The sequence below is a fragment of the Phodopus roborovskii genome, unplaced genomic scaffold (genome assembly GCF_943737965.1).
Source record: "Phodopus roborovskii unplaced genomic scaffold, PHOROB, whole genome shotgun sequence".
In the NCBI taxonomy this organism is placed as follows: Eukaryota; Metazoa; Chordata; class Mammalia; order Rodentia; family Cricetidae; genus Phodopus; species Phodopus roborovskii.
Genome location: NW_026125665.1, coordinates 1242056 through 1269705, shown reverse-complemented (window position 1 = coordinate 1269705; position 27650 = coordinate 1242056). Strand labels below are relative to the sequence as shown.

The following is a 27650-nucleotide window of genomic DNA, read 5'->3' as shown; positions in this document are numbered from 1 at the left end:
TGAAGAGGAGTTTATTAGAAGAAAATAACTTACATAGGAAACAAGTGTCTATCGCATCACTCCAGCCCCAAGAATGCAGACCCTGTCACCCTGATGCTCTTTGAGACCTGGAGGGACTTGCAAGCCCCAATTCAATCATTTTTATCGGTCATATCTGCACCTGTGACCACACCCAAATGGGCATGGTCAGCTCTACAATTAGGAACTGGAGGCATGCATGGCTCAGGGGTGGAACCCCTGCTTAGAATCCCCCCATTGAGGAGCTGGAACATGGCTCAGTGGCATGTTTGCACAATGCCCTAAGTTCCATCCTCTCGTACAAACTACCTCCTGATACTTAATGCCTCAGTTTCACCACCTGCAGAAGAGAGATCAGAACAAACAGGTCTTAAGATTTTGCAACAGCTCGATTGTGTTCAAACATGGAAACTCAGGGATACTAAGGCCTCTGATTCTTTGTTTTGCTGTTTTTCGAGACAGGGTTTCTCTGTGTAGTCTTGGCTGTCCTAGCACTCGCTGGTCTCGAACTCACAGAGATCTGATTGCCTTGGCCTTCTGAGTGCCAGGATTAAACACATGCAACACCAATGCCCAGCTTATTTCACTTATTTTTAAGACGATCTGGCTATGTACTCTAAGCTGATCTGAAACTTACTGTGTGGACCATACTTGGTTCAGAGTTGTAGTATCCTCCTCTCTTGGCCTCTTGATTGCTGGGATTTCAAACATGTGCCACTATGGCTGACAATGGCAGTTTAGGTGTCTTCTTTACTTCCTATATGGGTGTGTGGAGGCCAGAAGAGGACGTCTTTTAGCCTGCTGTGCCACTCTCCACCTTCTTCCCTTGAGACAGGATTTCTCACTGCCTGGAGCTATGCCAGTGGCCAGCACGACCCAGCCACCCTCCTGTCTTCACACACTCAGCTCTGTATCCATTCAGTTTTTTCCCTTGGTAACTGGGATGGAATCTCAGGTCCTCATGCTTTTACATCAAATGCTCTACCCTGAGGCACACCTCCAAACCAAGTCCCTCACTGGGATTTCTAGGTAGAGGCTCTACCCTGAGCCACGGCCCCAGCCCACAGGGTCCTTTATAGGTAGGAGCTCAACCAGTAAGCTGCGTGACACATCTTAGTTTGTTCTTTGCCTCATCTTCCACCTCACATTTGCTGTCTCTTCATATTTCCATTCCTGAAGTGTGTTTCCTCACTTAAGCCTCTCCCATCCACACTGGCAGCTCAAGAGGTATTTCAGGGGCCACAGATGCTCTGGGTTGGAGGGAGGCATCTGAGAACAGAACGTGGCATGCTTCAGGGGAACCAGCTCCTTCTACATTCTCAGCTCCACCCTGTGCAGCAGCCACACTAGCAATAGATGGGTAAACAGAGGCACCGGGCGCAGGGCACAGTGGGTCCGGATCCTGCTAAGGAGCCTGAGGATGTCAGCAGAGTCCGGGATGGAGAAAGGGCTCCCACCATTACCCGCTGCTGCCTGAGGACTTCTTTCCAGAAACGTCCAGCCTGTGAGTCCCAGAGATGGAACTCGAGCTGTGTGGCAAGCGCCTGCACTGGCCGCATGGCATAGCTTTCAAGCAGAACATCAAGAGAAGGCGAGGTTTTCAGCGCGGGGGTGGGGTCCTCAAGAAAGGGCCCCTCTTAGCTCATCAGCTCTTGGTGGTTCAGAGGTTTTGTTTTTTTTTTTTTTTTTTTTTTTTTTTTTTAACATTGCTCAGTACGAGGTTAATGGTTGGGGCCGGACTGGAAACTGAAGTCTGAAATGTGTGCTGGATGCATCAAGTCCCAGGTGGCTTCAAGGATTCGCATAGACAGCAGCCTGGGAAGGGCACCCTCTGTCCACTCAGGTCCGGCAGCGCCCCTTCCTTCCTGTCCTGTCTGCTTGTCACTAGGCTACTACCCTAACAGGGTGGCGCCAGCTTCACAGGTTTCTAGTCTCCTACTCCGCCCCGCCCCCAGGGTGCCCTGACTTTCGGTAAATGAGGTGGCCAGGAAGCTCGGGGGCCGCACAGGAAGGAGCGGGGACTTTCCTGTCGCAGCCCCGGCTGCCGCCGCCTCGGAGCGGCTGCAGGTAGGAGCTCGGGGCGCGGGCGCCGGGAGCGGGGGACACAGGCGCGGGGCGAATCCTGGGATACCGCACCGGACGGTCGTAGCAGTGCGCATGCGCCGCGGGCTCCCCGCCCTCCCCCACCCTTGGGTCCAAGGCGCCGGAGGAAAAGGGCCCAACTTTCCGTTTGGTAAAAGCTCATACTCCTTGAAGACTCGTATCCGCTTTGTTGCTTTATTTCTTTCATTTTGTATTTTGAGGCTGGAACTCCCTCTGAAGCCCTGTTGGCCTGTAGCCCCCAAAATTCGTAACAATCCTCCCGCAGTCTCCCCAGGAGCAAGATGAGTTGAGGGAAGTGATGATGACAGTTTTATTTTTATATACTTAAATAACATTTTTATTAATTTTATTCTGTGTGAGTGTATTGTTACTTACGGCACAAGTTTGGAGATCTGAGGACAACTTGCTGCAGTGCATTCTGTCCTTCCTCCTGGGGGTTGTGAGGCTTGAGGCAAGCCTCTACCTGCTGAGCCATCTTGCCTGCCCTTATTCGTTTCTTGAGACAGGATTTGACCGTGAATGCATGTAGTACCACATACGGTAATAGGTTAATTTTCTTTATTTGAGACAGGGTCTCTCTACGAAGCACTGGCTGTACTCAAACATGCTGGCCTCAAACTCCCCGAAATCTGCTTGCCTGTCTCCTGAGTGGCCACCATGCCTGGCATTGTTTATATATTTTCATTGTTATGTGTTGTTTTGTTTTGGGTGTTTATTTGTTGAGTCAGGGTCTGAGTGTGTAATCCCAGCTATCCTGAAATTCGCTTTGTAAACCAGGCTGGTCCCAAACTTACAGAAATCTGCCTGCCTCTGCCTCCTGATTGCTGGGACTAAAGCCCTGGAGCACCAAGGCCTGGTTTATTTGAACATAAGCTTCACAAGTACTGTGCCTGCAGAGGCCAGAAGGGGGCGCTGGGTGTTGGGGTCTGAACGCAGGTTTTGGCCACTGAGCTGTGTCTCCAGCATTTTGCTTATTTATTGATCTACTCATGTATTTCTGTTCTGTTGTTTGCTTCTTTAAATACGGTCTCAGGCTGGCTTTGGCCTTCTAGTCTTCTGCTTCCACTCTGGAGTTTTGTGGTGACAAATGTGTGTCACCATGCTTGCTTTTGTTGTTTTATTATGGGAGGGTGCACCTGCAGAGGTCAGAGGACAGTTGTGTCCTTTCAGTGAGCCTTGCAGATGGAACTCGTGTCTTTAGGCTCGGCAGCAAGCGCCTTTCCCAGACACCTTCCTGGCTCTGAGGTGGTAGGGCTGAGGCCCAGTGGCTGTTTCCTGCCTCTTCTCATGGGGCTCTGGCCCCACCCCTTGCTTGCAACAGCTCTGTAACCAGTGGAGTGGAGGGCCAGCTAGGAAGCACATTTTCCCATGCAGGGAACCTCACCACTGTGGGAACCTAAGAGCCCCACAAAGTACAGGCTGGATGTGGAGGTGCGTAGGGTGAAGAGACCAGGAAGGGTTGAGGAGACAGCATAGGCCACAGACTTGCACACAGGGAACCCATCACACCAGGCACAGAAACTTCTAGCTCCAGCTCAGATATCCTGTGACCTTTAGACCCACAGGGAATGGCAGCTGTCCCCATACCGCTGACCCCCTTCTGCTTCCTGCTTAGGACTATTTTGGTTTCTGCCATTGATTGCTCATGCCTGCCTGGTGTACTTGCCTGGCTGGCTAGGATGGGATGTGGCAGCCTATGGATCAATTGGAGATGTCTGCCCTAAGTGCAGAGAATTGCAAAGAGGTGTGATGTCATACTGAACCAGAAGACATCTGGTTCCTGGCCAGCATGTCATTTGGGGCTTGTGACTTTTCATCCTTCAGTCAGTCCCCCTTCTGATGCAGTTTTCTACCTCTCTAGCTTATACTCATGGCACCTCCAAGTGAAGAGACACCTCTGATCCCTCAGCGCTCTTGCAGCCTGTCATCCTCAGAGGCAGGATCCCTGCATGTCCTCCTTCCTCCCCGGGGATCTGGGCCTCCCCGGAGACTGTCATTCTCCTTTGGGGACTACTTGGCAGAGGATCTGTGTGTGCAGGCAGCCAAAGCCTGTGGTGAGTAGGTCCCCAGATGACTGGGCCACCTAATAGGACTAAGCAAGACATGTATTGAGTAAAGGAATAGTCAGCATTGTTGCTAGGCTTTGAGGGAGAGTCATGGGCTCAGTGTGTGTTGCTGCATTGGTGACTTGAGCTGAGTCCATCCCTTCAGGCATCCTGCCTGTTTATCATCCGCTCTTTGCTCTGGCCACCGAGGACTTGTCTTGCTGGTTCCCCCCAAGCCACATCTTCTCCATGGAGGACATGGACACTCAAGTCTTGGTCTACAGGCTCCGGTAGGAAATGTGCCTCTCCATTCACCTTCAGTCCACAGTAGAAGCTAAGACCAGAGAGGGTGTGCTGTTTGCATAGGACACATAGCACATCAGTGACAACCCCATTCTGAACCCTGCAGCTTTTATTTCCCTGACTGGTTTGGGCTGGAGACATGTCACCGCTTTGGGCGGCGCAAAGATTTGACCAGCGCCATTCTCGACTTACATGTTTTAGAACACCTCTTTGCCCAGGTATGTAGTCTTTGGTGAGGAATGTTCAACCCAGGGATGGGGATCCCAAGACAACAACCTCTCAGCTCTGAGCTGAGCAGGACCTCATCTGCTGCCCTCCTGTGTTTGGCCCCAGCATCGCAGTGACTTGCTGAGTGGACGCCTGTCAGTGGGCCTCAGCCTGAAGGAGCAGGGAGAATGCCTGAGCCTGGCCGTTTTAGACCTGGCTCAGATGGCTCGTGAGCAGGCCCAGCGGCCAGGTGAGCTGCTGAAGACAGTCAGGTGAGGGCTTCTGGCTTGCCAGTAACATGACTCCCAGGCCACCTTTCCCTGGTCTCAATTTGCTGCAAACCTGGGGCTCTATCCAACGCCTACTCCTGCAGCCAGCCACCCTCTCCCTCACCCCGCCTCTGCTGAATGGTCCCATGTCTGTCACATGTCCTTCGTGCCTCCTCCCCACCCTGAGACTCGGCGTACCCCGCACCCCACAGTTACAAGGCCTGCCTGCCACCTGGCCTGCGCGACCTGATCCAGAGTATGAGCTTCGTGACGCGCAGACGCATCCGCAGGACCGTGCTCCAGGCTCTGCGTCGCGTGGTTGCCTGCCAGGCCGACCGCTACTCTCTCATGGCCAAGTATATCCTGGACCTGGAGCGGCTGCACCCAGCTGCCACCGCCGAAACCTTCCGCGTGGGACTCCCGAGTGCCCAGGAGGGAGCAGCGCTCCTGCGCGTGACTGGGGGCAGCGGCATCGCCTGGAGCTCCGGGGACCAGGAGGTGCTGGGGAGGGCGGGGCTTGGGAGGGGCGTGGCCAGCGAGAGGCTAGGCGGGGCAGGACCAATCAGAGAGCAGTTAGAGGGCCAATCAGGGGGAACCAATCAGGTAAGGGGGCAGTCGGGGAGGGACCGCCTGGACCGATTCAGGGGCGTGGCCAGTCAATAGGCGGGGTTAATTTGGAGCGAGAATGGCAGCACCATGGGGCGGGGTTAGTTGGAGGCGGTCCGTGGGCGGGGATACTAGCAGGGCGGGGCTAGTTAGGGGAGGGGCCTGGGGCCTAGCTATCATAGGGCCCATCGGTGGGCGGGGCAGTCGGAGGCGTGCTGTGGGTGGGGCTATACGGGGCTCAGACAAGTGGTAGTCTGGATTGGGTAGGTGGGGGACAGTTGTCCTAGCCTGGCCGGGTTCCGCTCTAAGAAGTGGGAGAGGGAAGGAGGGGAAAGAACGCTCAGCCAGGCAGGATCAGGGTGGCAGGCTCACCGAGGCCTCCGTCCAACCTTTCTTCCTTAGTTTTTCCAGACCTTCTGTGACTTTCCCGAAATCGTGGATGTCAGCATTAAGCAGGCCCCACGCGTGGGTCCAGCTGGGGAGCACCGGCTGGTCACCGTCACCAGGATGGATAGCCACATCCTGGTAGGTCTTGGGACCCAATGCTCTTGGTGCTGACCCTGGGAGCGGGGCGGGCGATGTGGAGCTCCTTTTGTCACTGAAGAGTTCTCTCGCACAGGAAGCAGAGTTCCCAGGGCTGCCCGAGGCGCTGTCCTTCCTGGCCCTCGTAGATGGTTACTTCCGCCTGGTCTGCGACTCCAGGCACTTCTTCTGCAAAGAGGTGGCGCCGCCAAGGCTGCTGGAGGAAGTGGCAGAGCTGTGCCATGGACCCATCACGTGAGGAGCGGTGGCCTGGGGTCGTGGCCCTTCGAGACACCTCTGAGTCCTGGGCAGTGAGGACACACTTGGGGGCATGGCTGGGCGTGGGGGAGAACTGACCCCCGGTGCTGCTTGGCTTGTGTCTTGGCCTAGGTTAGACTTCGCCATCTACAAGCTGAAGGCCGCTGGCTCGCTCCCAGGCTCCTACATTCTCCGCCGCAGCCCTCAGGACTATGACAGTTTTCTTCTCACTGCCTGCGTCCAGGTTGGTTCACTGCTGGTGCCATGGTGACTTCAGGGAGGAGGTGACATCTGAGCTGGGACAGAATCAGAAGTATTCATTTTTCCTTGAAGAGCACCAGCCTGTAATCCTAGAATTCAAGAGGCTGAGGCAGAAGGATCAAGTTTGCAGGCCAGCCTGGGCTACATAGAGGGATTGTGTATAAAAAGAATGGGGCAGTTGTCTTAGAGGGAAAAGGTATTTCCCACCAAGCCTGAGGGTGGCACTCAGATGTGGAAGGACCTCCCACTGCATACATTGCTCTACATGTGCACAGAAATAAATGTAATTTTAAAAACTAAAAAAAAAAAGCTCAAAGCTCAAGGGACACATTGCCAGCACCTGGAACAGCATATGCAGGAGAAGCTTGGAGGCAGCATGGGGTGCTGTGCAGGCTCTGCTTCCATCTCAGCCTCGGGTGGGTCTCCCTTCACAGACGCCCCTTGGTCCGGATTACAAGGGCTGCCTCATCCGCCAGGACCCCACAGGGGCCTTCTCCCTGGTTGGGCTCAGCCAGCCACACCGAAGCCTCCGGGAGCTCCTTGCATCTTGCTGGCATTCTGGGCTGCATGTAGATGGTGCTGCCCTGAACCTCACATTCTGCTGCACCCCCAGACCCAAGGGTAAGCCGGTCTTCCTCCCCCACCGTCCTAATAGCTCTTGGGTAAGGCAGAGGTAGGGAAGAGCATGCCATCTATTTTTGGAGTTGTCATTGAGTGTGGCCAGACCCAGCAAGTGCTGCATTTGTACAAAGTCTGTTGCTCAGTGTGCCTCCACTCCTGGATCCTTCTCACCCGAACCCCCTGGGGGTCACGGCTCCCAACCCTACAATTCTTTATATTGTGGCCCAGACCCCTCCACTCGGAGCCCAGAGCTCTCAAATCACTTCTCAGGAGTGACTTCTCGGGGGTCCCCCAGGCTTAGTGCAGGGGAGGGGATTCTTGGGAATCTTTGCCTCTGACCTCTGCTTTTTTGCCTCTGCACCCTAGAAAAGTCCAATTTGATCATAGTGAGAAGGGGCTGCACCCCTTCCCCACCCCCTGGCCGTGCCCCGTCCTGCTGTGCGCTGACCCAGCTGACCTTCCACACAATCTCTGCTGACAGCCTGGAGTGGGTGAGGGTCTCAGGGCCACCACCAGGTCTGGAATGGGTGAGGGTCCCTGGGCTATGAGCCCAGGGTGTTGGGAGCATCAGTCAGCTGTGTTGTCTCCCCTGCAGCATGAGAACCTGGGCCACGGCTCTTTCACCAAGATATACCGGGGCCGTCTGCTGGAGGTCGTGGATGGTGAGACACATGACACAGAAGTCCTCTTGAAGGTCATGGATGCCAGGCACCAAAACTGCATGGAGGTGCGGCGGGGACCAGATATGAAGGCCATGCAGACCTGCATGGAGCAGGACCTGTTGTCCTAGCACTTGGGGGATGCTGAGGAAGGAGGATCCCTGGGACCTGGAAGTTCAAGGCCAGAGGGACATAGAGGAACTTCATCAAACCAAAACAGAGAGCAGCCACACTCAGCCTGGCGGTAAAGAGCAGCTACAGACACAGCCAGGCAGAGGTTCTGAGGCTGGGAAGAAAGGGGGGGGGTTACTGATGGGGGGCAGGGCACAACATGAGATCTGCAATGACAGGACCAAGGGAGGTTGAGACTTCAGGTTTTCCCCAAGACCATCACATCATGAGAAACTCGAGGTAGCCTCTAGCAGGACTTCCAACACACTCTGGGTGCATCACAACAGATCTGGTGAGCCTCATTGGGGATGGGTGGGGAGGAGTCCATGCATTTTCTGTTCTCCTCTCCTCAGTCCTTTCTCGAAGCTGCCAGCTTGATGAGCCAAGTATCCTACCCGCACCTGGTGTTGCTGCATGGCGTCTGCATGGCTGGAGACAGTGAGCCCTGCCCTGCATGCACCCCAGCCCAGCCCTGGCCCATCCCCCACCTCTTTGACCTTCATGGTGCCTCTGACACACCCCACACTCATCCACCTCACACCCCAGACCTACATCCAGAAACTTGGTTCTGGTTCCATCTTGCTAGCTAACCGCTGTGCAACATTGCATCTCTTGTACACCCTCTCTGAATCTCTATTGTATATATTCAGTTGAGCTGATAGTAAATAAACGTTCAATCTGTGCTAAGAACAGAGGGCAGATGGGGACAGAGTCTGCTGAGGACTGTGTCTCACCAACAACCTGTTTTCCCCCTGTCCCTAGGCATCATGGTGCAGGAATTTGTCTACCTAGGAGCAATTGACATGTACCTTCGAAAGTGTGGCCACCTGGTGCCAGCCAGCTGGAAGCTGCAAGTGATCAAACAGCTAGCCTATGCCCTCAACTATTTGGTGAGTGTCCCTGTGTTCATAGGGGAGGCTTCCTCAGGGAAACAAAAGTGGCTCTGTAGTGTGGATAGATGAAGGAACAGACATCTCAGAGTGAGGGAACAGGGCATGGGCAGGCTCAGAGGACTGAGAGCATCAAGGGTGAGAACTGTGCATCCACAGGTGTCAAGTGAGTGACCAGGCGAGGGAGAAGGCAGCACTTGGGAGGCAGAAGCTGGTGGGAGGCAGAGGCAGGTGGATCTCTGTCAGTTCAAGGCCAGTCTAGTCTACAGATCTAGTTCCAAGACAGCCAGGGCTGCACAGAGGAACCCTCTCTCGAAAAACTAAACAAAAAGAGTGCAGGGCAAGTAGCAACAATTTGATGGGGAAGGGGAAAGGATAGGAAATGAGAAGAGAGAGGGCTTGACCACTAAGCTGCTGAACTTTAACTGTCCCTAAAGCACTGGGAATGTAAAGGTGGGGAGAGTAAAGTCAGGTCAGCATAAGGGAACTAGGACTACTAGATGACTGGAGCCCACGGGAGTAGCCAGAACCTGTTCTATCTGGACAGCATCCGATAGGCTTTGATGGATGCAGAGGAGTTTGCCTACAGTATTCATTCATCAACTGCTCATCCCCACTTCCCTGTACCTGTAACACTTAGGAGGACAAAGGCCTCCCTCATGGCAACGTGTCAGCGCGGAAAGTGCTCCTGGCTCGTGAGGGGATGGATGGGAGTCCACCTTTCATCAAGCTGAGTGACCCTGGCGTCAGCCCTACGGTGCTGAGCCTAGAAAGTGAGTGCAAGCTAGCCTCCCGTGGCTGCACCGTGTCCTGAGTCTGCAGGCATGTGCAGTCACACAGGACGCCCACGGGTGTGTGTGTAGGGTAGTGTCCTGAAGATGACCACCTCCTCCCTTGTCCTCCAGTGCTCACCGACAGGATCCCCTGGGTGGCCCCCGAGTGTCTGCAGGAAGCCCGGACCCTGGGCTTGGAAGCTGACAAGTGGGGCTTCGGCGCCACCGTGTGGGAGGTTTTCAGCGGAGGACCCATGCACATCACTTCTCTGGAGCCTGCCAAGGTGGGGCAGCCGCTGAGCTGGGAGCAGGGACTCGGGAAGATAAGGTGAAGCCACTTGACAGGTGTCTCCCTCGCCCCCCCCCAGAAACTGAAGTTTTACGAGGACCAGGGGCAGCTACCGGCCCCCAAGTGGACCGAGCTGGCGGGGCTCATCACTCAGTGCATGGCGTATGACCGCGGCCAGCGGCCCTCCTTCCGTGCCATCCTCAGGGACCTCAACGGCCTCATTACGTCAGGTGGGGGGGGCAATCCCAGGGATGAGGAGGGTCCCCTGAGGTTGCTGGCTCCAACAGTCAGTGTGAGCTAAGACAGCTGCAGCAACACACAGGACTCGATATGCATTTGTTTTGCAAGGTAGCTCAGGCTGGCCTCTGGAACTGGAGGGTTCCCTGCCTCTGATTTGGTTTTACCTCATTAATCTTATTTTTATCTACACAATGTTGTCGTCTGGGGGTATCTGGGGTCTCAGTCCGTCGTTGCTCCATGGTTCTGACCCTCCCCTGGGGCCCCTTTGTGTGTGACATTGGGGTCCCACAGAGAGTGCCTTTGCCCGGACAGTGATAGTTTCCACTCCCCACAAGGTACCCACAGGCTGGCTGTCGTGTACAGAGGGCAATGTTCGGGGGTGAGTCAGAGAAAGATACCCCACTTACACATGTGGTCCCCAGATTATGAGCTCCTCTCAGACCCGACACCGGGCAGCCTGAGTCCCCGAGATGAGCTGTGCAGTGGCGCCCAACTCTATGCCTGCCAGGACCCCACCATCTTTGAGGAAAGGCACCTTAAGTACATCTCTCTGCTGGGCAAGGTGAGGGGGCGGGGCGGGGCGTGAAGGGTCAGGGCACGTGGCACAGCAGCCCTCAGCCCCAGCTGACCCCCCATCCTCTCACAGGGCAACTTTGGCAGCGTGGAGCTGTGCCGCTATGACCCTCTGGGGGACAATACAGGACCCCTGGTGGCGGTGAAACAGCTACAGCACAGCGGGCCAGACCAGCAGAGGGACTTCCAGCGGGAGATTCAGATCCTCAAGGCGCTGCACAGCGACTTCATCGTCAAGTACCGGGGAGTCAGCTACGGTCCGGGTGAGTGGCAGCAGGGGCTTTGGACAGGTTCGTGAGACCTCCTGAGTCCTAGCTTCATAGGTGGGACCTGAACGAACCAGTGCACCCGGTAGAAGGTGCACGAGAGCCACTGTCGCTGTCCGCAGGTCGCCAGACCCTTCGGCTGGTTATGGAGTACCTACCCAGCGGCTGCCTACGGGATTTCCTGCAGCGTCACCGCGCACGCCTGCACACCGGCCGCCTGCTGCTGTTTGCCTGGCAGATCTGCAAGGTGCGGCCAGCGCAGAGGTCGGGGATCGGGGGGGGGGGGGCTGAGGTCGGAGAGTCTGGCGTTGGGGGACGAGAATTCTAGGGCCTCGTGGTCCGGGGCCCATGCGCTCTCACGACCCTTTGCAGGGCATGGAATACCTGGGCGCGCGCCGCTGCGTGCACCGCGACCTGGCTGCGCGAAACATCCTGGTTGAGAGCGAGGCGCATGTTAAGATCGCGGACTTCGGCCTCGCTAAGCTGCTACCGCTCGGAAAGGACTATTACGTGGTCCGCGAGCCGGGCCAGAGCCCCATCTTCTGGTGCGAAGCCCAGACCCCAGACGCCACACTCACTGAGACCCCTCCGAGGCCTGGCTCCATCTCTAGAGCTGCCCTCGCAAAGGCCTCGCCTACAGCAATGAGGCCCCGCACACTGTGAGACAGGACTGCTCCACCCATCCACGGGGGGGGGCGTTCCAGGCAGCGTAGCCACGCCTCTCTCCATTCAGGCTCCACCTGGTGTCCACACCCTCGTCCCACCCAGGCACTGCCCTGTGGCCGGCTCTTGCGTAGACCCACCTCTCTCCGCGGTCCCACCCTTCATGCTTCACGACTCCGCCCCCTCCAATAATGTCACCCACCTCCACTCTGTCCCAAGTCTGGCTCCTCCCCTCACGCAACTTCTGCCTAGCTGCCCACCGTCCAAAGCTTGTGTCTCAAACTCCGCCCTCAGCCTGGCCACGCCCACATGCGTCCTTAGTGCCCCGGAGCATCCGAGCTTCGGGCGGGCAGAGCCAAGACGTAGGCCGCTGACCACGTCCCGCCACGGCCACGCCCCTTTCCTTCCCTGGCCACACCCATAACCGTGATCCAACCACACACCTGTCCTACCCACAGGTACGCCCCAGAATCCTTGTCTGACAACATCTTCTCCCGCCAATCTGACGTGTGGAGCTTCGGCGTGGTGCTGTACGAGCTCTTCACCTACAGCGATAAGAGCTGCAGCCCATCCGCCGTGAGTCTCCCCCCCGCCCCTCCCCCAGTCCTCCTGACCCCAACCCTCCCTCCTGTCCTGTCTCCCCCAGCCCTCCCTTCTGACCCCCAACCCTTTTTCCTTCAGGAGTTCCTGCGCATGTTAGGGCCGGAGCGAGATGGGCCTGCTCTCTGCCGCCTCCTGGAGCTGCTGACTGAGGGCTGCCGCCTCCCGCCACCTCCTTCTTGCCCCATAGAGGTAAGGAAGGCCGACTCAGTTTCCCAGTTTCCAGTCTTTATTATTATTATTATTAGTAGTAGTAGTAGTTTTTCAAGACGGTTTCTCTGTAGTGTAGCTTTGGAGCCTGTCCTGGAACTTGCTTAGTAGACCAGGCAGGCTGGCCTCAAACTCAAGGAGGTCCTCCTGCTTCTGCCTCCGGAGTACAATAATTAAAGGCGTGAGCCACCACCACCGCTCAGTTGCCATTATTAACAGCTGGTGTCCTGCCCCCCCCCTGAGTGGCTAATGGCAGGTGCTCTGCAGACCCTCAGTTTCCCATATGCAGAATGAGGGAGGCTCAGCGGTGAGGGTTTCAAAAATGATGTCATTTTACCTTTGTTAAGACAAGATGCTGCGATCTTCCTGCCTCAGTCTCCCCTTACCACCACAACCCTCCTGAATCCACATTTTAATTTTTCTTTTATTGTTTACTTTTTTTTGCAACCCTGAGAATTCAACACAGGGCCTCTCTCTCTCTGTCTGTCTGTCTCTCTCTCTCTCTCTCTCTCTCTCTCTCTCTCTCACACACACACACACACACACACACACACACACACACACACACACATGCTAAGCAATCACTCACCACTGAGCTACCCTTTCTAAGGCGCCTTAAAAGACCATGCATGATTCAGGCTTTGCCAGACCTCTTCCAGGCATGAATAGTGTTTGTTGGAATAGCTTGGAAAAGTCATTTCTAGCAAGAGACACGGCCATAGGTGGGATGGGGTGTCTTTAAGTGATAGGCAGAAGCAAATGTGGGGCGAGGTGTGGCAGTGTGTCTGTCACCGCAGCAGTCTGGAGGCTGAGGCAGAATTACCACGAGTTTGAAGCCAGTCGTGGTTACTGAGACCCTGCCTCCGGACAGAATGGGGGTGAGCGAACAGCAAGCCTGTTTAGTTTCTATCCTGAGCTCCGAAGGGGGCCACGAAAAGTTGTGAGTTGTGGGGCCAACAAAGCCCACGCTTGTCAGCTCAGGCTCCGCCCACCTCGTCTCCCGGCCCTCAGGTTCAGGAGCTTATGCAGCTGTGCTGGGCTCCCAGCCCGCAAGACCGGCCGGCCTTCAGCGCCCTGAGTCCACAGCTGGACGCGCTGTGGCGTGGAAGCCCTGGATAGCAGCCAGGGGTGAGCGCCAGCTTCTGCGGGCTGGCTGTGTGACTGCAGCAGGGAGCTGTCCACTTCTGGGTGCCACCCCTCACAGGTTGACCTACCATTTCAACCTTTCGGGGGAATGCTTTCCTGCCACAACCACCTCCTGCAGAACTCCATGACACCAGTTTCCCAACACCATTCTGCCTCCTTCAGAAATGGACCCAAACCCTTTCTCCTGACCCCAGGTCTGCGACAGTTCCCATCTCCCCTCCCCTGTGGGTTCCTTACAGGGGCAGTGAAACCTTACAGGGCTCTGGGAGTGTTTGTTGAATGAATAAATGAATTCAATAGAAAAGATGGTTGTGACTGGAGTTGGGGGTGTTGGAGAGCTGACTTACATGCGGTTCAGGCTTGGGGGCCAAGTGTGGGACTCTGGGGAGGAACAGCTGGGAGGAGAGGCCTTGGTTCGATTCAAGGACAGCCCCCTCCTGCCCAACTGCGGTTCTTGGCTCCCTGGGAGTGGGGGGGGGGCAGTCAGAGGCCAAGGCCCAAGCTGGGCAGGGCCAGAACTGTGCCAGCAGTCCCCCACAAGAGCCCCTAAGATAGCGGAGCAGGGGACAGGGTCTTTCAGGTTCTACCCTCCCCTCTCCCAGCCTCAGTTTCCCTCTTGGACAAAACCAAGTTATAAATGCCCCCCTCCCATATACTTCACAGCCCAAACCACTTCCAACTCACAGCAATCCTCCTGCCTCAGCTTTCCCAGTGCTAGCAAGACATGTGGGAGCCACCCTTACAATAGGAGTTCTTGGTTTGTTTTAAAATGTTGGGAGGTCCTGGCACCTGGGAGAGGGATTTCAGGGTCCCCGGCTGGACTCACAGCCCCTGACCATGACCTGAGCATCGACCTTCTCGGTGCTGCACATGGTGTTCCCGCCAAGGTCCGTGGGCGGTGCGAGGCAACTATAAGGGGCATCGGCACAGGCTGCCTCCAGCCACCATGTACACACAAAGGCTGCTTCTGCTGCTGCTGCTTCCTGCTCTGGAGCTTGCATTTCGACCCCCGCAGGCCCCTGAGGCAAGCAACAAGCTCTGTGGCCACCACCTGGTGCGCGCGCTTGTGCAGGTGTGCGGGGGCCCACGCTGGTCCCCCGAGGCCACGCAGTCCGTGGACACCAGTGACCGTGAGTGGGGATGGGATGGGCAGGGTAGATACGAGGAAATAGAGAGGGGCAGACTGAACACTGTGTCGCCCCCAATAACAGGAGACTGAGAGTTTGTGAATTTTTTTTTTTTAATTTAACTTTTCCCCTTTTGTATTTGTGGGACAGGGTCTCATATAGCCCAGGCTGGACTCAAACTCACAATGTAGCAGAGGATGACCTTGAACTCCTCACCTTAGGCTTGCATGCTTGGATGACTGGCATGAGACATCACCATCAGGCTTATTGTTTATTAAAGACAGATTTCCACTATACAACAACATAAAGTGACCTGAGATTCACAATAATCCTCCTGCTTTGGTGTCCCAGTGCTAGAATCACTGACATATGGCTGTCACTGAAGGACGGGGGAGGAGGGATGTTTGAGGTCGAGGGGGACTTCCATCTCCAGCCCCAGGGGACACAGGTCCCTCTGTCTTTGTTCATAGCCATGGGTGCTCCATCCCAACACTGGGGGTGCTGCCCAGGGAGCCATAGGGGGAATCCCAGTCCTAGGGACCCCAGCCTTCCAAGCCCAGAAACTGGGGCACACAGGAGGTATATGGGGACACACAGTCGGGAGGTGAGTGTGGGCAACAGCTGGGAGTTACAGAGTATTCAGTAAGGCTCTTTTTTTCCACTGGACGGTGGGTGTCTGGGAGGGATTTAAGGGGACCCTGCTCTGCCTGCAGGGGAGCTGCTGCGGTGGCTAGAGCATCGGCAGCTCCTGCATGCAGTTGCGGCTGACGCGGACACCGCACTGGACCCCGGCCCACAACCTCCTCCCCAGGCTCCTCAGCGCCGCCGCCGCAGTACAGCCACCAGCCCTGTACACCGATGCTGCCTCACTGGCTGCACCCAGCAAGACCTGCTGCGCCTCTGTCCCCACTGAATGGGCTGGGCTCAAACGGGTCCTTGATTGCTCAGGCCAATACCTCCTGGGACCCGTGTGAATGGAACACCCCAGGTTTGCCTCGAAGGAGCCCCAGTTATTCATAGATCCTAGAAAAGGATGGTCACATGTCCTGTCCCCGGAGGAGCCTGTGTCCCTTCTCCCCACTGTGTCCTGAACATTCTAAATAAAAAGCAACTTCTGTATGAAGTCTGTCTGGGAAAAGCCACACAGGGATGGGTGGCAGTGGCCGGCTTCAACTCTGCTCTGGTTACACAGAACCAAGGTGACACCAGGACCCACTGAAGAAACTGAGGCTGAGGGCTTCCTGCTTGGGAAAGTCAAGCAGGTTTGAGCCCAAGTAGGGATCCTTAACCCCAAGTTCTAGAGTAAGGTTCAGGACAGGCACAGAGTTCTGTACCCTCAGGTGACACAGGACCAGGGCTGTGCCAGCAACAATATCATACCTGTCACACCAGGACCAAGACTGTTTCTGAGAAAGGGCACATGGAGGTCCCCAGCAGGTGAGCCTTGGGTGGGGTGGAGGCTGGGACTTTCCACGGGGCAATAGGGAGCCACAGAGGGCTCATGAGCAAGAGCATCGTGCTGTGCTCCATGCTCCTCTGCCAAGCTTTCTAGTGTAAAACCCAGACCCGTGTCATCCATCCTGCCCTTTCCCTGCACCCTCTCACTTTTAGCCCAGAATGCACAGCTGATGTGCCTTGGGGTGGTTTGCAGTCTTTGCATGGAGGACAGATTACTCGACCCCCTCTTCAGCCTTTACCTCCGCTGACACCTCAGGTATGAGGTACACAGTAGGGGCACAATAGGCAGAAGGGGGTCACCTGGCACTTTTGTTTGTTTGTTTGTTGTTTTTGTTTTTGAGATGGGGTTTCTCTGTGTAGCTTTGGAGCCTGTTCTGGAACTTGCTTTGTAGACCAGGCTGGCCTCAAACTCACCTGAGTGCTGGGATTAAAGGCTTGGGCCACGACCTCCTGGCTTCATCTGACACTCTTAAGTGGCTCCAGCCCCAGCAAACACCAGATGTGTTGCCCTGTGTCTGCCAGAGCTCGGAGGTGGAGACAGGGGCATTGGAAGTTCATAATAGATGATCAAAGTCATCCTTGGTTACAAGGGGAACTCAAGACAAGCCTGGGCTACATTAGACTCTGTGGAAAACAAACAAACGACCCACAGGGCATTGGCAGTGCTGGGTCAGACTTCTGAGGTGGCAACCAGAGACCAGATTGGTCTGGGTGGTTCTGAGTTCCACAGGCCGAGAGTGTTGGGAGCTATGGAGGGTGTGAGAGCCAGGCTTCCTCCACCTCGACCTTTGGAGAGAGAAAAAAAGAGAAAACCCTCAAAAGATGATTGGGGGAGGAGGCAGAGGCAGGCTGATCTGTGTGAGTTCGAGGCCAGCCTGGTCTACAGAGCTAGTTCTAGGACAGCTTTCAAAGCTACAGAGAAACCCTGTCTCGAAAAAAAAAAAAGGGGGGGGGGCGGAAAGATGTCTCAGAGGTTAAGAGCACTGGCTTTTCTTCCAGAGGCTCTGAGTTCAATTCCCAGCACCCACATGGTGGCTCACAACCATCTGTTGCGCTCTTCTGGCATGCAGTCATACACGTAGGCAGAGCACTACATACATAATAAATAAATCTTTAAAAAAAAAAAAAGGAAACAAAAAGCATGAGTGAATGGGAGAGGGGAGCAAGGGGGCCTGCCCTTGGGGTTCTGACTGGATGCACCCTCAGCTGCAGCCACTGAGAGCACCACCTGTGCACATTCACTACATTCCCTTTTAAAAGGGCCTGCCCACCTCCCAGCCTTCTTTTTCTTTCTCTCCCTCTCTCTATCTTTTCCCCCCACTCCCCTCTCCTGCTGCTCTCATCCCCAGAGGCCGGCCTTTTTTATGATCCCTTTCCCAAAGAAAAACCCCTCTGTGAACCCTGTCACGTGGTGGCAACTTTCTCTCTCATGACGCTTTTCTTAAAATTACAACAGGATTGTGACATGAAGATGTCACAATGGGATACTCAAGTTTGCAAGTTAATATTAAAGGTAAAAGAGGGTGGAATAGAGCAGACAGTATTAGGACGTGAATGGTGCTGAAAAAAATACAATAAGAAGGGGGCTAGCAAGAGGGCTCAGTGAATAGAGGTGCTTGCTACCAAACCCTAGGATTGGTGTTCAAGTCCCAGGAGCTACACCGAGGAAGGGAGAACCTTTCCTGCCCCCATGGCATGTTATATACAATGAAACTAATTTTAAACCCATAAAACAGAAGGGGCCGAATGCTATGCACTGTAAACTGTCACCATCAGCCTTCAACAGACTTTATTTTTCCATCACCCAGTCTGTGGGACACAGGACCCCTCCAACCCTTTGATATTCCCTAAACCCTTGGGGGACACTACTGGAACCAAGCTAATGTCCACCTACTCCACTTCCTTGGGGGCCGAGGGAGACTAAGGCCCAGTGCAAGACAGAAGCCTGATACCAGGGACCTGAAACCAGGGACCACTCCCACCACACTTCTTAGCAACTACTCATAGGCCGGCTCACATTTGACTCAATCCAGAGAGCCTACTGTGAGCAGTACCAAGAGGATTTTGAAGCCTACATAGGAGTTCCCTGGGCAGGTGGGGACAGTGTTGTTCTTTTGCTGCAGCTAATGCCTAAGAAACACAAACACGAGACTCAGCGCCCACATGGAGTTTATTGAGAGAAGGGGAGAGAAAGAGGGGGTAGCTGGTGGCCAACCGAAAGCAGGAGAGAGAGAGGAGAGAGAGAGAGAGCAAAAGGGGCAAGAGAGAAATCAGAGACAGACCAGAGAGAGGTGCGCGCTTGGTGAGCTTGCTTTGAGAGGGGGCTTGCGCATGCGTAACTGAGTCCTCTGGCAGCCAGGTAAAGCTTGAGCTGCCAGGTAAGGCTGACATAGTGATGACACGGCCATGAGTGTCCCGCCCATCGTGGGGGGGGGCGGGGGTCAGCTGGCTGCTAGTTCCTGACAGGAGCAGAAGGTTGCTGACCCCGCAGTATCTCAGTAGACCCCGCTCTTCTTGCCACAGGAGAGCTGGGTCTGGCTCAGCGCATTCCACATCAGCAGGGTCTCGTATGGCAGGAAGCGGTGGACTAGGAGCAGCCCCTGGTAGAAGCAGGGATCGAAAGAGGAAAGGCGGGGGCTGGGGGCATGCACCCCCGCCGTGCGCACCCCATTGTGCGAGGCAGGCGCCAGACCCTGCTGCCGCAGACACATGCCCAAGAACACGTCGTCGATGGGGAAGACTGGGAGGACGCGCGCGGCATGACGCAGTGCGGCCACAGTGAAGCGCGATAGCAGGAAGCCGCCTCCGCCGCAGTAGGGCGGGTAGTACTCATCTGCCGACAGCAGCGTGGGCACAAAGTACTTGCTCCAAGGCACGCGGATGGGGCCCACGTTCTGGATCAGGTGACCCACGAAGAGGTGGCGGTCCGGGTCGTGGCCTTGAAGGTAGGTGACCATGTTATCTGTGTGCGCGAAAACGTCATCATCTCCGTTGAGCACGAAGCTGGCGTTGGGGCAGCGAGTCCGTTGCCACTCCAGGAAGAGGACCTACGGGTGGAGTGGGGAACGCTCAGAATGCTGGGATCCCCCGGGCCTGCATCTTGCAGGCCTTCCCCTTACGCATACTGCAGAACCCCATTTCCCTGGCCCACCTGTTTAAGCGTGAGGTTAAAGAAGGAGTCGTGGAAGTCCCACTGGAGGATGTCGCCGTGAGCCCGTGCCTCCAGTTCCAGTAGCCGGTTGAACTTGCACGCCTGGAGCGGGTTGCGGTCGCTGCCCACGAGGAAGAGGCGGCGCAGCAGTGCCCCGCGCACCTGCCGCTCGCGTGCCCACGTGCTGCGCAGCACCTGGCGGCGCCCGTAGTTGGCTGGCGACGACTTGATAGCGAGCAGCAGGAACACGGGCTGTGCGCACTTGGTGGCCCATGGCTCCTGCAGCACCGGGAATTCTCGGCAGTGCCGGTACAGCAGGAAATCACGCACGTGCGTGGGCAGCGCCGCGAAGTCGGGGTGCGCGGCCACCGACAAGTTGGCCTGGCATAGGGCAGGGTCCACGCGCAGGGAGTCCGGGGGCCACATGGAGACCTCCTGGGGATCTGAGGACCTCTCGGGGGTGGGGCAGGTGGGTGGCAACACGCGAGACAGGAGCAGCAGCACAAAGATGACCATGGCCAGGAGGAGGCTCACCTTGGGGCACAGCCGGGACAGCCGCATAGCGTGGGGGGGGGCTAGAACAAGGTCACAGGAGCTGTGCACCCCAACACATAACACCTGTAGATGGACAGGCGCCTTCACTTCCTTCTCGCCCCCCTCCCACCCATATTGACCCTCACTGGACTTGAACCCAAACCCGGTCCTCACAGACCATTCGACTCCAGCTGTCTCCTTTGGCAAACTCCTAGCCTCCCTCAAAACCCATTTTGGATGTTCCATTTTCCAGGCATCCTTCATTGACCCTCCTGTTCCCCGGTACTTCTGGTCTAGGCCCATTATTGGTGGCATCTTGTCCTGTGTCTGTCTATCCAGCTGCTCCGGGTCCAGTCCCACCCAACATGAGGTGGGAGAAAGCATTGGATGTTTGTGGTCAACTCTTACAGATGCACTAGAACCCCAGCTCAAATGAGCTCACTCCCAGGAAACTTTTATTCCCCATTGATACAAGGCTCTGTAGCCCAAGCTGGCCTCAGCCTTGCTGTGTAGCTGAAGATGGCCTTGATCTGTCCATCCTCCTGTCCTACATCCTGCCTGCTGGGATGCCAGTGTCACCAGGCCTGGCTCTCCTTGCAGACCTCTGGGTTCAGCCCTCCTCTCCCTGCAACCCTGCCCCCTGTTGACCCTGCATGTGCTCTCTGTTCTTCCTGTTGCCTTCTAGTCCTGCTGCAGCAGTTAAGTTCTAGATGAGACTCAGAGCAGAACTTCCACCATTGAACACTCACTGACACGCAGAAGCACACCCTTCATCCCTGGAGTCAGGTGCTGCCCCCACACAGCCTGGCTGTGTGTCCACATGCCCTGACCTAGGTGTCTGCAGGGTTAGAGGGGACACCCATGACACCCCTGTGTCACAGCACACAGAGCATTTCTGAATAACTTCTGAACCTTGATACTTACCTCAGTCTGTCTTGGGATCCTCACACTGAGCCACACTGCCCTTGGTCTCCCCAATGGCACCTGAAATGATGTGAGGTGGTTAACAAGTGCCTTTGAAACTGTAGGTCTCGAGCAAACCCACTTGCTGGTGCCTGGACCAGGCCTGCCTCCTGGTGCTGTGCCATGGGTTCTGCTGTGAACTTGACACAGTGGCTTGACCTCTCTGAACCTCCAAGTAGAACAAAATGGACCCCAGGAAAAGTGCTGGAGGCCTCCTGCCTCAGGACCTTAGGGCCACACAAACTGCTTTTGATTTGTAAAAACCCTTTGCATAAGAAAAGTTTTATTAGTTGTGCTGTCCTTCAGCTCCTCTTGATGAACAGGTCCCTGAATAGCATCCAGACCCTGCCCCATGGCTCCTATGGGTTTGAAATATATCATTAGTTCATTCAAAAGCTCTCAGGCTTTTCCTGAAGTTTGAGTAGCTTCAGTCAGACTCAGGAGATTCTTCCTGCCTAGGCTAGACTTTTGTTAATGTGGCCAAGATCTTTAGATTTTGCCAAACCACCAAAGCTCCTGTTAAAACCTCACACATGCCAGGGCATGGTGATACACGCCTTTAATCCTAGCACTAGGGAGGCAGGGGCAGGAGGATCTCTGTGAGTTCCAGGACAGCCTAGGCTACAAACTGAGCCCCTGGCTCTAAACAGAATTTTCCTCATCCCATCAACAACTCTGTGTGTAGGTGCCAAGAAGCTGAGGCACCTTAATTCTGGACAAGACCCTAAGAGCCAGGAGCCTACCGAGAGAAGGGTACTGAGGCTGAGGCCATTCAGGTAGCAGGGCAGATCACAGACAAACTACAGGGGGAAAAGATCTAGTTCATTCCAAGATGCCCTGGCAGCTGAGTTAACTGGAATGGTGAAGTGGATGAGCCTGATGCCTGAATGTGGGGTTTAGCCCTGGGAGACACTGAAGGCCTGGCTGAAAAGTGGGCCCAGGCTTGAGGTAGCAGGGACACTGAGCTGAGGTTGAAGGATGAGGTGAGGCTGACAGCTTAGGGTGCCGGGGGCACAGGGGATGCCTGGGCAGTTGCAGCATGCATAGGGGAGGACAGTGGCAGCAGGGAGAGCTAGTACAGGGTGGGAAACAAAAGCAGCAGCAGTGGGCTTAGGCAGCGCCATGTGAGCACACTGGGAAAGAACCCAGGCCACCTGTCACCTCCAGCGTCTCTGAATGCCTACCTACATTGACAGGGTCTCACAGTGTAGCCTAGGCTAGCCTCATGGATATTTACCAACCCACCATGGCCTGAGGTTAAATCTGTGAGGAGCAAGAGCTGCCTCGGGAGGACTCAGCAGCAAAGGTGCTTGTTTCCAAGTCTGAGGGTCCAAGGACAGGGAGGTGGCGGCTTGGGACACAAACTCTGGGAGGGGCCTGGATGCATGGGTGAACTGCTGTACATGCACACTGCTCCCTATCACCAGCAAGGCATGAAGAGGGGTACAGTGTCAGGAACTGGAGGTCACAGAAGGCCTTGGAGAATCTATTCTGGCCTGTTCTCTCCCCATGCAGGGAAGGTCAGGGCCCAGGAGCCTCTCCTGGGAGCTCGGGGACCCCTGAGCTCTCAGGGACCCTCCCTCCCATGAGCCTGGAGCCCAGAGCAGCTGTTCCCACCAACAGAGGGGGAGGAGAGGACAGAGGAACCAGTTTTCCCTGTGGTGGCTGACAAGTTCATACAAAAGAACAGTATCAAATATCAGCAAGAGAGGAGGGGCTTGGGAGGACAGAAGTGGGTAGCCAGAGCAGGCTAGGGCAGGCAGGGAGTGAGAGCCTAGGACCCCCCTGGAGGGGCTGGGAACACTTGAGTAGCACGTGCCTGCTCACTGGCACTCCCTCACTGCATTGGTTGGTGGTGGTGCACTCCTTTAATCTGCACTTGGGAGGCAGAAAGATGGATCTCTGTGAGTTCAGGGCCAGCCTGATCTACAGAAGTGAGTTTTAGGCAGCCAAGACTACACAGAGAAACCCTGACTCAAAAATCCAAGAAACAAACAAACAACCCAAAACTCCAAAACATAAGAAGTCTTGGGTGTCAGAGACTCAAAGATAAATTCCTGAATGTTTGAATATTCCTGACTCTGGACAGCTGCAGACACTGAGCTCCCGGTGTTGTTCTTTATTTACAGTTATAAGAATAAAAGGTGGAGAAGGGGTGGGGTGAGTGGTCCCAAACGAGGGCTCCAAGTGAGTGGGGTCCCAAGGTAAAGGACCACGTAGGAGAGCATAGCAGGTTCCATAGCAGGTGAGGATGACCGAGGCGGGAGGGAATAACACGCCAGGCAGATAGAGCTTGAATGAGGAGTTTATTTAGAAAGGGCAGTGAGGGAGAAGGGAAGAGACATAGAGGCACCGGGAACAGAAGAGGAGAGGGGGAGAGAGAGAGGGAGAGAAGAGGGGAGTACCTGGTGGCCAACCGAAAGCAGGAGAGAGAGAGAGCAAAAGAGAAAGTAAAAAGAGAGAGAGGAAGAGAGCGTAAGTGGTCAAGGGTCTGACTTTTAAAGGGTCCTTTACACCTGCCTACAGACTAGTACTCATGGAACCCTGGGCTGACCAGAGTACTGCCTGAGTGCATTTTGCCAGGTGACAGGGGCAGGCTAGAGTAATGCTTGAATCCTTACACCCGGTCTCTATGTCCCTGAGGCCCATCCATTAACAGCTGCTGTTCCAGAAATAAGAGCAAGAAATAAAAAAAAAAAATACACATTTTGAAAATTAGGCATTCTTTCTTCTCCAGGGCTGAGCTCGTAAAGGGGCCCCGCACTGGCGTTACAGCCTGGCCTATGAGGATTAGTATGGTCATTGGCTGGGAACGTCCATGACCACCATCTATACAGAAGAGCCAGACACCAAAGATTCGCTGAATATTAAAAAGGCACTAATTACAAATGAACCACTAGGGTTAATAAGCTGCTGGCTACAAATAAGCCAGGGAACATAAAGAAAATGCTGCTTGTTAATGAGATGCTTTGTATTAATGTGTCACTAGATATTAATTATTCAGTGCATATTAATGTACCATTGAATATTATGGGTATTGAATACTCACGAGGCACTGACTAATAAAAGGACAAAGCTTAAAAACCAATGCCCCACTACTGAGCATGTGCATGATGACCCAATGACCGTGTTAGTAAACAGTCCACACTTTATATTAGTGACCCAAACAAGGTATTAAGGATCCATGCTTCATAGTGATGATGTAGATATTAACGATTTCATCTTAATATTAATGAATCGCTGAATAATCATGACCTGGTATCATTACTATTTGTGGTTCAAATACTGCATCTTAATGATGTGCTGAACTAGCAAGTTATGAATATTTATGAGCCACTGGCTCCTGCCTGATCCCTGGGAGATGCAGGGATGGGAGGGGTGACATGGAGGCTCAGACAATGGCTGTCTGGACCTTTGGGGAAACTCTCAGAACACTCAGGGACACTCTTCCACAGACTGCGGACTGTAAAGGAGGTTGGAGCTTCTGAAAGTGTCCCAATTGGGTCCCCGGGTGGGCCTTGGTCCCCAGCTGGCAAGCAGGTCATAGACATATGCCCGGGGCCACCCAGTGCCAGACTGGGCAGAGCGAGCTGGACACTAGCTCTGACCCCAGGGTGGTTCTCTCCGGATTGTACCAATTTGCCCTCCCTCAACGTTGACAAGTTTCTCTTTAGGAGGTGCCAGGACTTACTTTTATGAACAAAAAGAGAATTCCTATAAAGATAAAGTATGGCAAGCCTCGCCCCAGGTGTTCATAGTGACTGGGCTGCCCGGGCCCTGCCTGTCACATCCTAGCTTCCCGGTATGAGGTGTGGGGCCACTGGCAAGATTCACAGAAGGCGCCCTTCCCCCTTCCAGGAACCCGGAAGGAAGGAGCCAGGATCCATACCCTCAGCCCAGACCAGGAAACTGAGGCGGGGGAGGTGAGGCCCAGATCCTCACTCCTTTAAATCAACAGGACTCACAACAGCAGCCTCACAGTCCTGACCTCTAGGGTCATTCCGAGTCCCCACTGTGTCCCCACCTGTCCAAGTGGGTCCCATCCATCCAATTGACTGTTTCCGGTGGCATTTACGTCAAGTTTACAATAATCACTTTAATTCTGTCAGAGATAAATGTCACAGAAAAAAGACCCGAGTAATCAAGATTAAAACAAACACACCTGCCCCAGCTCCACCCTGATGCCTGGGGACCCTGAGGCTGGGGTTGGTCAGCCCTGGGATGCCCAGCACAGGGCAGGGCCTGCGGGACTCTGGACCTCTAGGATCGCAGAGAAGTCCACCGGACCCCCAGGTTCCTCATAGCCTGAGCCAGGGAGGGAAGCACCAAGCTCGAAGGAGGGGATTCTGCCTGAGCCAGGCTGCACAAACCCTGAAGCCATATGGAGACCCCCTGTGACCACACCTTCCTCTCCAGCAAGGTGAGAAAGTGAAACCCAGCCTTCGGGAGGCTGAGGAAGGAGGCCAGTCTCAGAAAAGGAAGGAAAAATGGCTAAGAAAAGAAAAAGGAAAATTATCCCAAAGAGTCAGACCTTGGCTAGTAACACCCGGTTCTCTTAATTTGACTATGGTGACAGGTGACTACCCACTGAGTGGCATCTCGCCTCGCAGTTAACCTCCACTGCAGCCTCATGCCAATAGAGGGAAAACCGAGGCTTGCAGAATTAAAGCTTCTCATCCAAGCTTCCCCGGTGTCAGCGTGAGGACAGAGATTCAGAATGTCTAGAAACATCACAAATACAAACGGGAAACCGTCAAGGGTCAGAGCCATTTGGCTATGCGGGCACAAACTGGTGAGAAGCGTGGGCTCCTGACCCCGGAATGTGGCCAGGACCCAGGACCCTTGGGCGGGTGCAGCCACTGTCCCGCGGTCGAGGACGTGCAGGAATCCGGCCCAGGTGCCCCAGACTCCAACCACACTCCAAGCCCCCTGGGACCCCGCCCAGCCCCGGGACCAGGTACTCACCATAGGAGCCAGGTCCAAAGAGCCAGGAGGCAGAAAGGTTTTCACCTGGATGACGCCCAGCCCTGGGTCTTGGCTTTTCACCTCCTTCCGGCCTGTTTCCCGCCCCACCCTGCCCCCCCTGTTCACCCCCCCCCCCGCGCCTTTCTCCAGCCCTGCCGCTCCTCCCCTCATTGATCCTGGACCTGCCTTTCCTTTCTCCCATCCCACTGTGAGGAGGGGTGTTCCCCAAGTGCTCCCCAGCACTGAGCTGTGCCAGCCACATCTGTCTTGCAATCCCCAGCTGCAGCCCCCTCCCCAGCTCAGCCCCTGCTTAATGAAGAAACATTTTGCTGGGAGGAGAGAGAACCCAGAGACTTAGAAGATTCCAGAACTTTAAAACCTGTTGGTAGGCCCTCTGACTCTTACATTCCAAGATAATGTCACCTGTTCCCCTCCTCGGGAGTTACCCCCAAAATCTGTAGGTCCTAACTCTTGAGTTTGGGTCCTAAGAGCCTGCGGGAGGGAGAGGAAGTAAGTATGGAAACTACAAACTGAGTCCTCCTGACACTGGCTGCTTAACCAATACACAGTGGACAAAGATACAGAACAGAATGTCACATGACACAGTATACCCAGAGAATTCAAAACAAGTGGTTATGCCCTTGCATCTGGAGGTCCCAGTGGCAGTGGTCTGCCCAGGTGCTGGAATATTAGTCAACCATGAAAAGGGAGTGAAGTGACAGCAGCCAACCCACAAGCCCCAACTGTGTGTATCATGTTCAGGAGAAATACACAGGGCAGGGACAGCCACAGACAAGGAGTAGATCATGGCTGCCAGGGGCTGGGGAGGGGTGGTTTGGGGGGAGTAATGCTCTGGAAATACATGGGAGACGAGGCTGCCTAGGTGGGCCGTGCTAAATGCGCCACGTCATTACCTTGGAAAAGGCTTATTTTCTGTTATGTCATTTCTATGCAATTGGAAACACCTTCTGTGTCACCTGATCAGAATGCCAGCTTCTCAGCCATCAGCTGCCTCACAAAAGTTCACTCTGCTGCATAGTTGAGGTTTTGGAGTCACCAAGGTGCAAGAGACCACAACATAATAAAGAGGCAATGATACCCCACTCAGGACCTTGCCCTGCTGCTAACACTAACCCTTGTGAGATAAGTTCCTGTCTCCTGGGAACCTCTCAGAGGAGAGGCCTGCTGAGGGAAGCCAGGCCTAAGAAAAAGGCCTCTTGTGTTTTGTGTTTTTAAAGGCGCCCTGCCTTCCTGTACCACAAGGAAAGCAAATTCAAGCTACCTGGAGGTGCCATGTTTTCAGTGTTTATCAGATGGGCAGGGAGACAAGGGCAGATAAACCATAAATGGGTGGCTGTGACCCCAGACAAGGGATGCCGATGGTAACCTGGCATGTAGTACCTGCAGGGGTTGGAACAGGGACCAGCCATCAATCTGGGCACACACATGAGAAGGGAGGATGGCCAAGCCTGGCAGCACCTGCTGCAACCCCACTTTCCAGAGGCGGGGGAGGAGGCTCCTTATACCAATAAGGGTTCTGAGGTATGAGCAATAATTTACAAGAAAGACTGCAGAAACCCAGACTCCTCTCAGCAGAACATGGTGGGAAGGTCAGAGAATCAGAGGTTTTTAAATCAAAGCCTTCCTTTTTTTTTTTTTTTATAATGCTATGCAGGGGCTCCACCCCTGAGCCACGCCCCCAGCCCCTCACTGGGGGATTCTAGGCTATCACTTCACCTCTGAGTTATGCATCCAGCTT

General features: G+C 54.8%; 3 protein-coding genes across 4 annotated transcripts; 2 read left to right on the top strand and 1 right to left on the bottom strand.

Moving 5' to 3' along the window:
• The first annotated feature begins 1948 nt into the window (after window positions 1-1948).
• Window positions 1949-13985, top strand: Jak3 (Janus kinase 3). Of its 2 annotated transcripts, none has more exons than XM_051178138.1 (24): window positions 1949-2085; window positions 3983-4175; window positions 4333-4456; window positions 4576-4687; window positions 4803-4948; window positions 5158-5443; window positions 5954-6076; window positions 6171-6328; window positions 6464-6575; window positions 7027-7213; window positions 7580-7704; window positions 7809-7940; window positions 8397-8481; window positions 8806-8933; window positions 9574-9706; window positions 9839-9990; window positions 10075-10225; window positions 10658-10797; window positions 10882-11071; window positions 11197-11321; window positions 11447-11619; window positions 12196-12313; window positions 12419-12529; window positions 13559-13985. In XM_051178138.1, exons 2-24 carry the CDS (start codon window positions 3992-3994, stop codon window positions 13664-13666), a joined length of 3303 nt encoding a protein of 1100 aa, XP_051034095.1. In that variant the 5' UTR covers window positions 1949-2085; window positions 3983-3991; the 3' UTR covers window positions 13667-13985. The 2 variants fall into 2 exon arrangements, with proteins under 2 accessions (XP_051034095.1, XP_051034096.1); XM_051178139.1 differs by lacking the exon at window positions 1949-2085 and adding an exon at window positions 2183-2251.
• A 13-nt stretch (window positions 13986-13998) lies between these two features.
• Window positions 13999-15737, top strand: Insl3 (insulin like 3). The gene is made up of 3 exons (XM_051178214.1): window positions 13999-14143; window positions 14581-14823; window positions 15534-15737. Exons 1-3 carry the CDS (start codon window positions 13999-14001, stop codon window positions 15731-15733), a joined length of 588 nt encoding a protein of 195 aa, XP_051034171.1. The 3' UTR covers window positions 15734-15737.
• A 2983-nt stretch (window positions 15738-18720) lies between these two features.
• B3gnt3 (UDP-GlcNAc:betaGal beta-1,3-N-acetylglucosaminyltransferase 3) lies at window positions 18721-20016 on the bottom strand. The gene is made up of 2 exons (XM_051178221.1): window positions 19430-20016; window positions 18721-19325 (listed from the first exon to the last, which is right to left on the bottom strand). Exons 1-2 carry the CDS (start codon window positions 19988-19990, stop codon window positions 18774-18776), a joined length of 1113 nt encoding a protein of 370 aa, XP_051034178.1. The 5' UTR covers window positions 19991-20016; the 3' UTR covers window positions 18721-18773.
• Window positions 20017-27650: the final 7634 nt, after the last annotated feature.

What these genes read in the sequence shown, in the direction of transcription:
- B3gnt3 (XM_051178221.1), bottom strand. Translation starts at nt 19,990, where the DNA reads ATGCGGCTGTCCCGGCTGTGCCCCAAGGTGAGCCTCCTCCTGGCCATG. An exon ending in TTAACCTCACGCTTAAACAG is followed by an intron (nt 19,326 to 19,429) that starts GTGGGCCAGGGA and finishes CTCCACCCGTAG; the next exon opens with GTCCTCTTCCTGGAGTGGCA.
- Insl3 (XM_051178214.1), top strand. Translation starts at nt 13,999, where the DNA reads ATGGTTGTGACTGGAGTTGGGGGTGTTGGAGAGCTGACTTACATGCGG. An exon ending in CCCCCTCCTGCCCAACTGCG is followed by an intron (nt 14,144 to 14,580) that starts GTTCTTGGCTCC and finishes GTTCCCGCCAAG; the next exon opens with GTCCGTGGGCGGTGCGAGGC. An exon ending in GTCCGTGGACACCAGTGACC is followed by an intron (nt 14,824 to 15,533) that starts GTGAGTGGGGAT and finishes CTCTGCCTGCAG; the next exon opens with GGGAGCTGCTGCGGTGGCTA.
- Jak3 (XM_051178138.1), top strand. Translation starts at nt 3,992, where the DNA reads ATGGCACCTCCAAGTGAAGAGACACCTCTGATCCCTCAGCGCTCTTGC. An exon ending in TAGAACACCTCTTTGCCCAG is followed by an intron (nt 4,688 to 4,802) that starts GTATGTAGTCTT and finishes GTTTGGCCCCAG; the next exon opens with CATCGCAGTGACTTGCTGAG. An exon ending in GGCCAGAGCCCCATCTTCTG is followed by an intron (nt 11,620 to 12,195) that starts GTGCGAAGCCCA and finishes TCCTACCCACAG; the next exon opens with GTACGCCCCAGAATCCTTGT.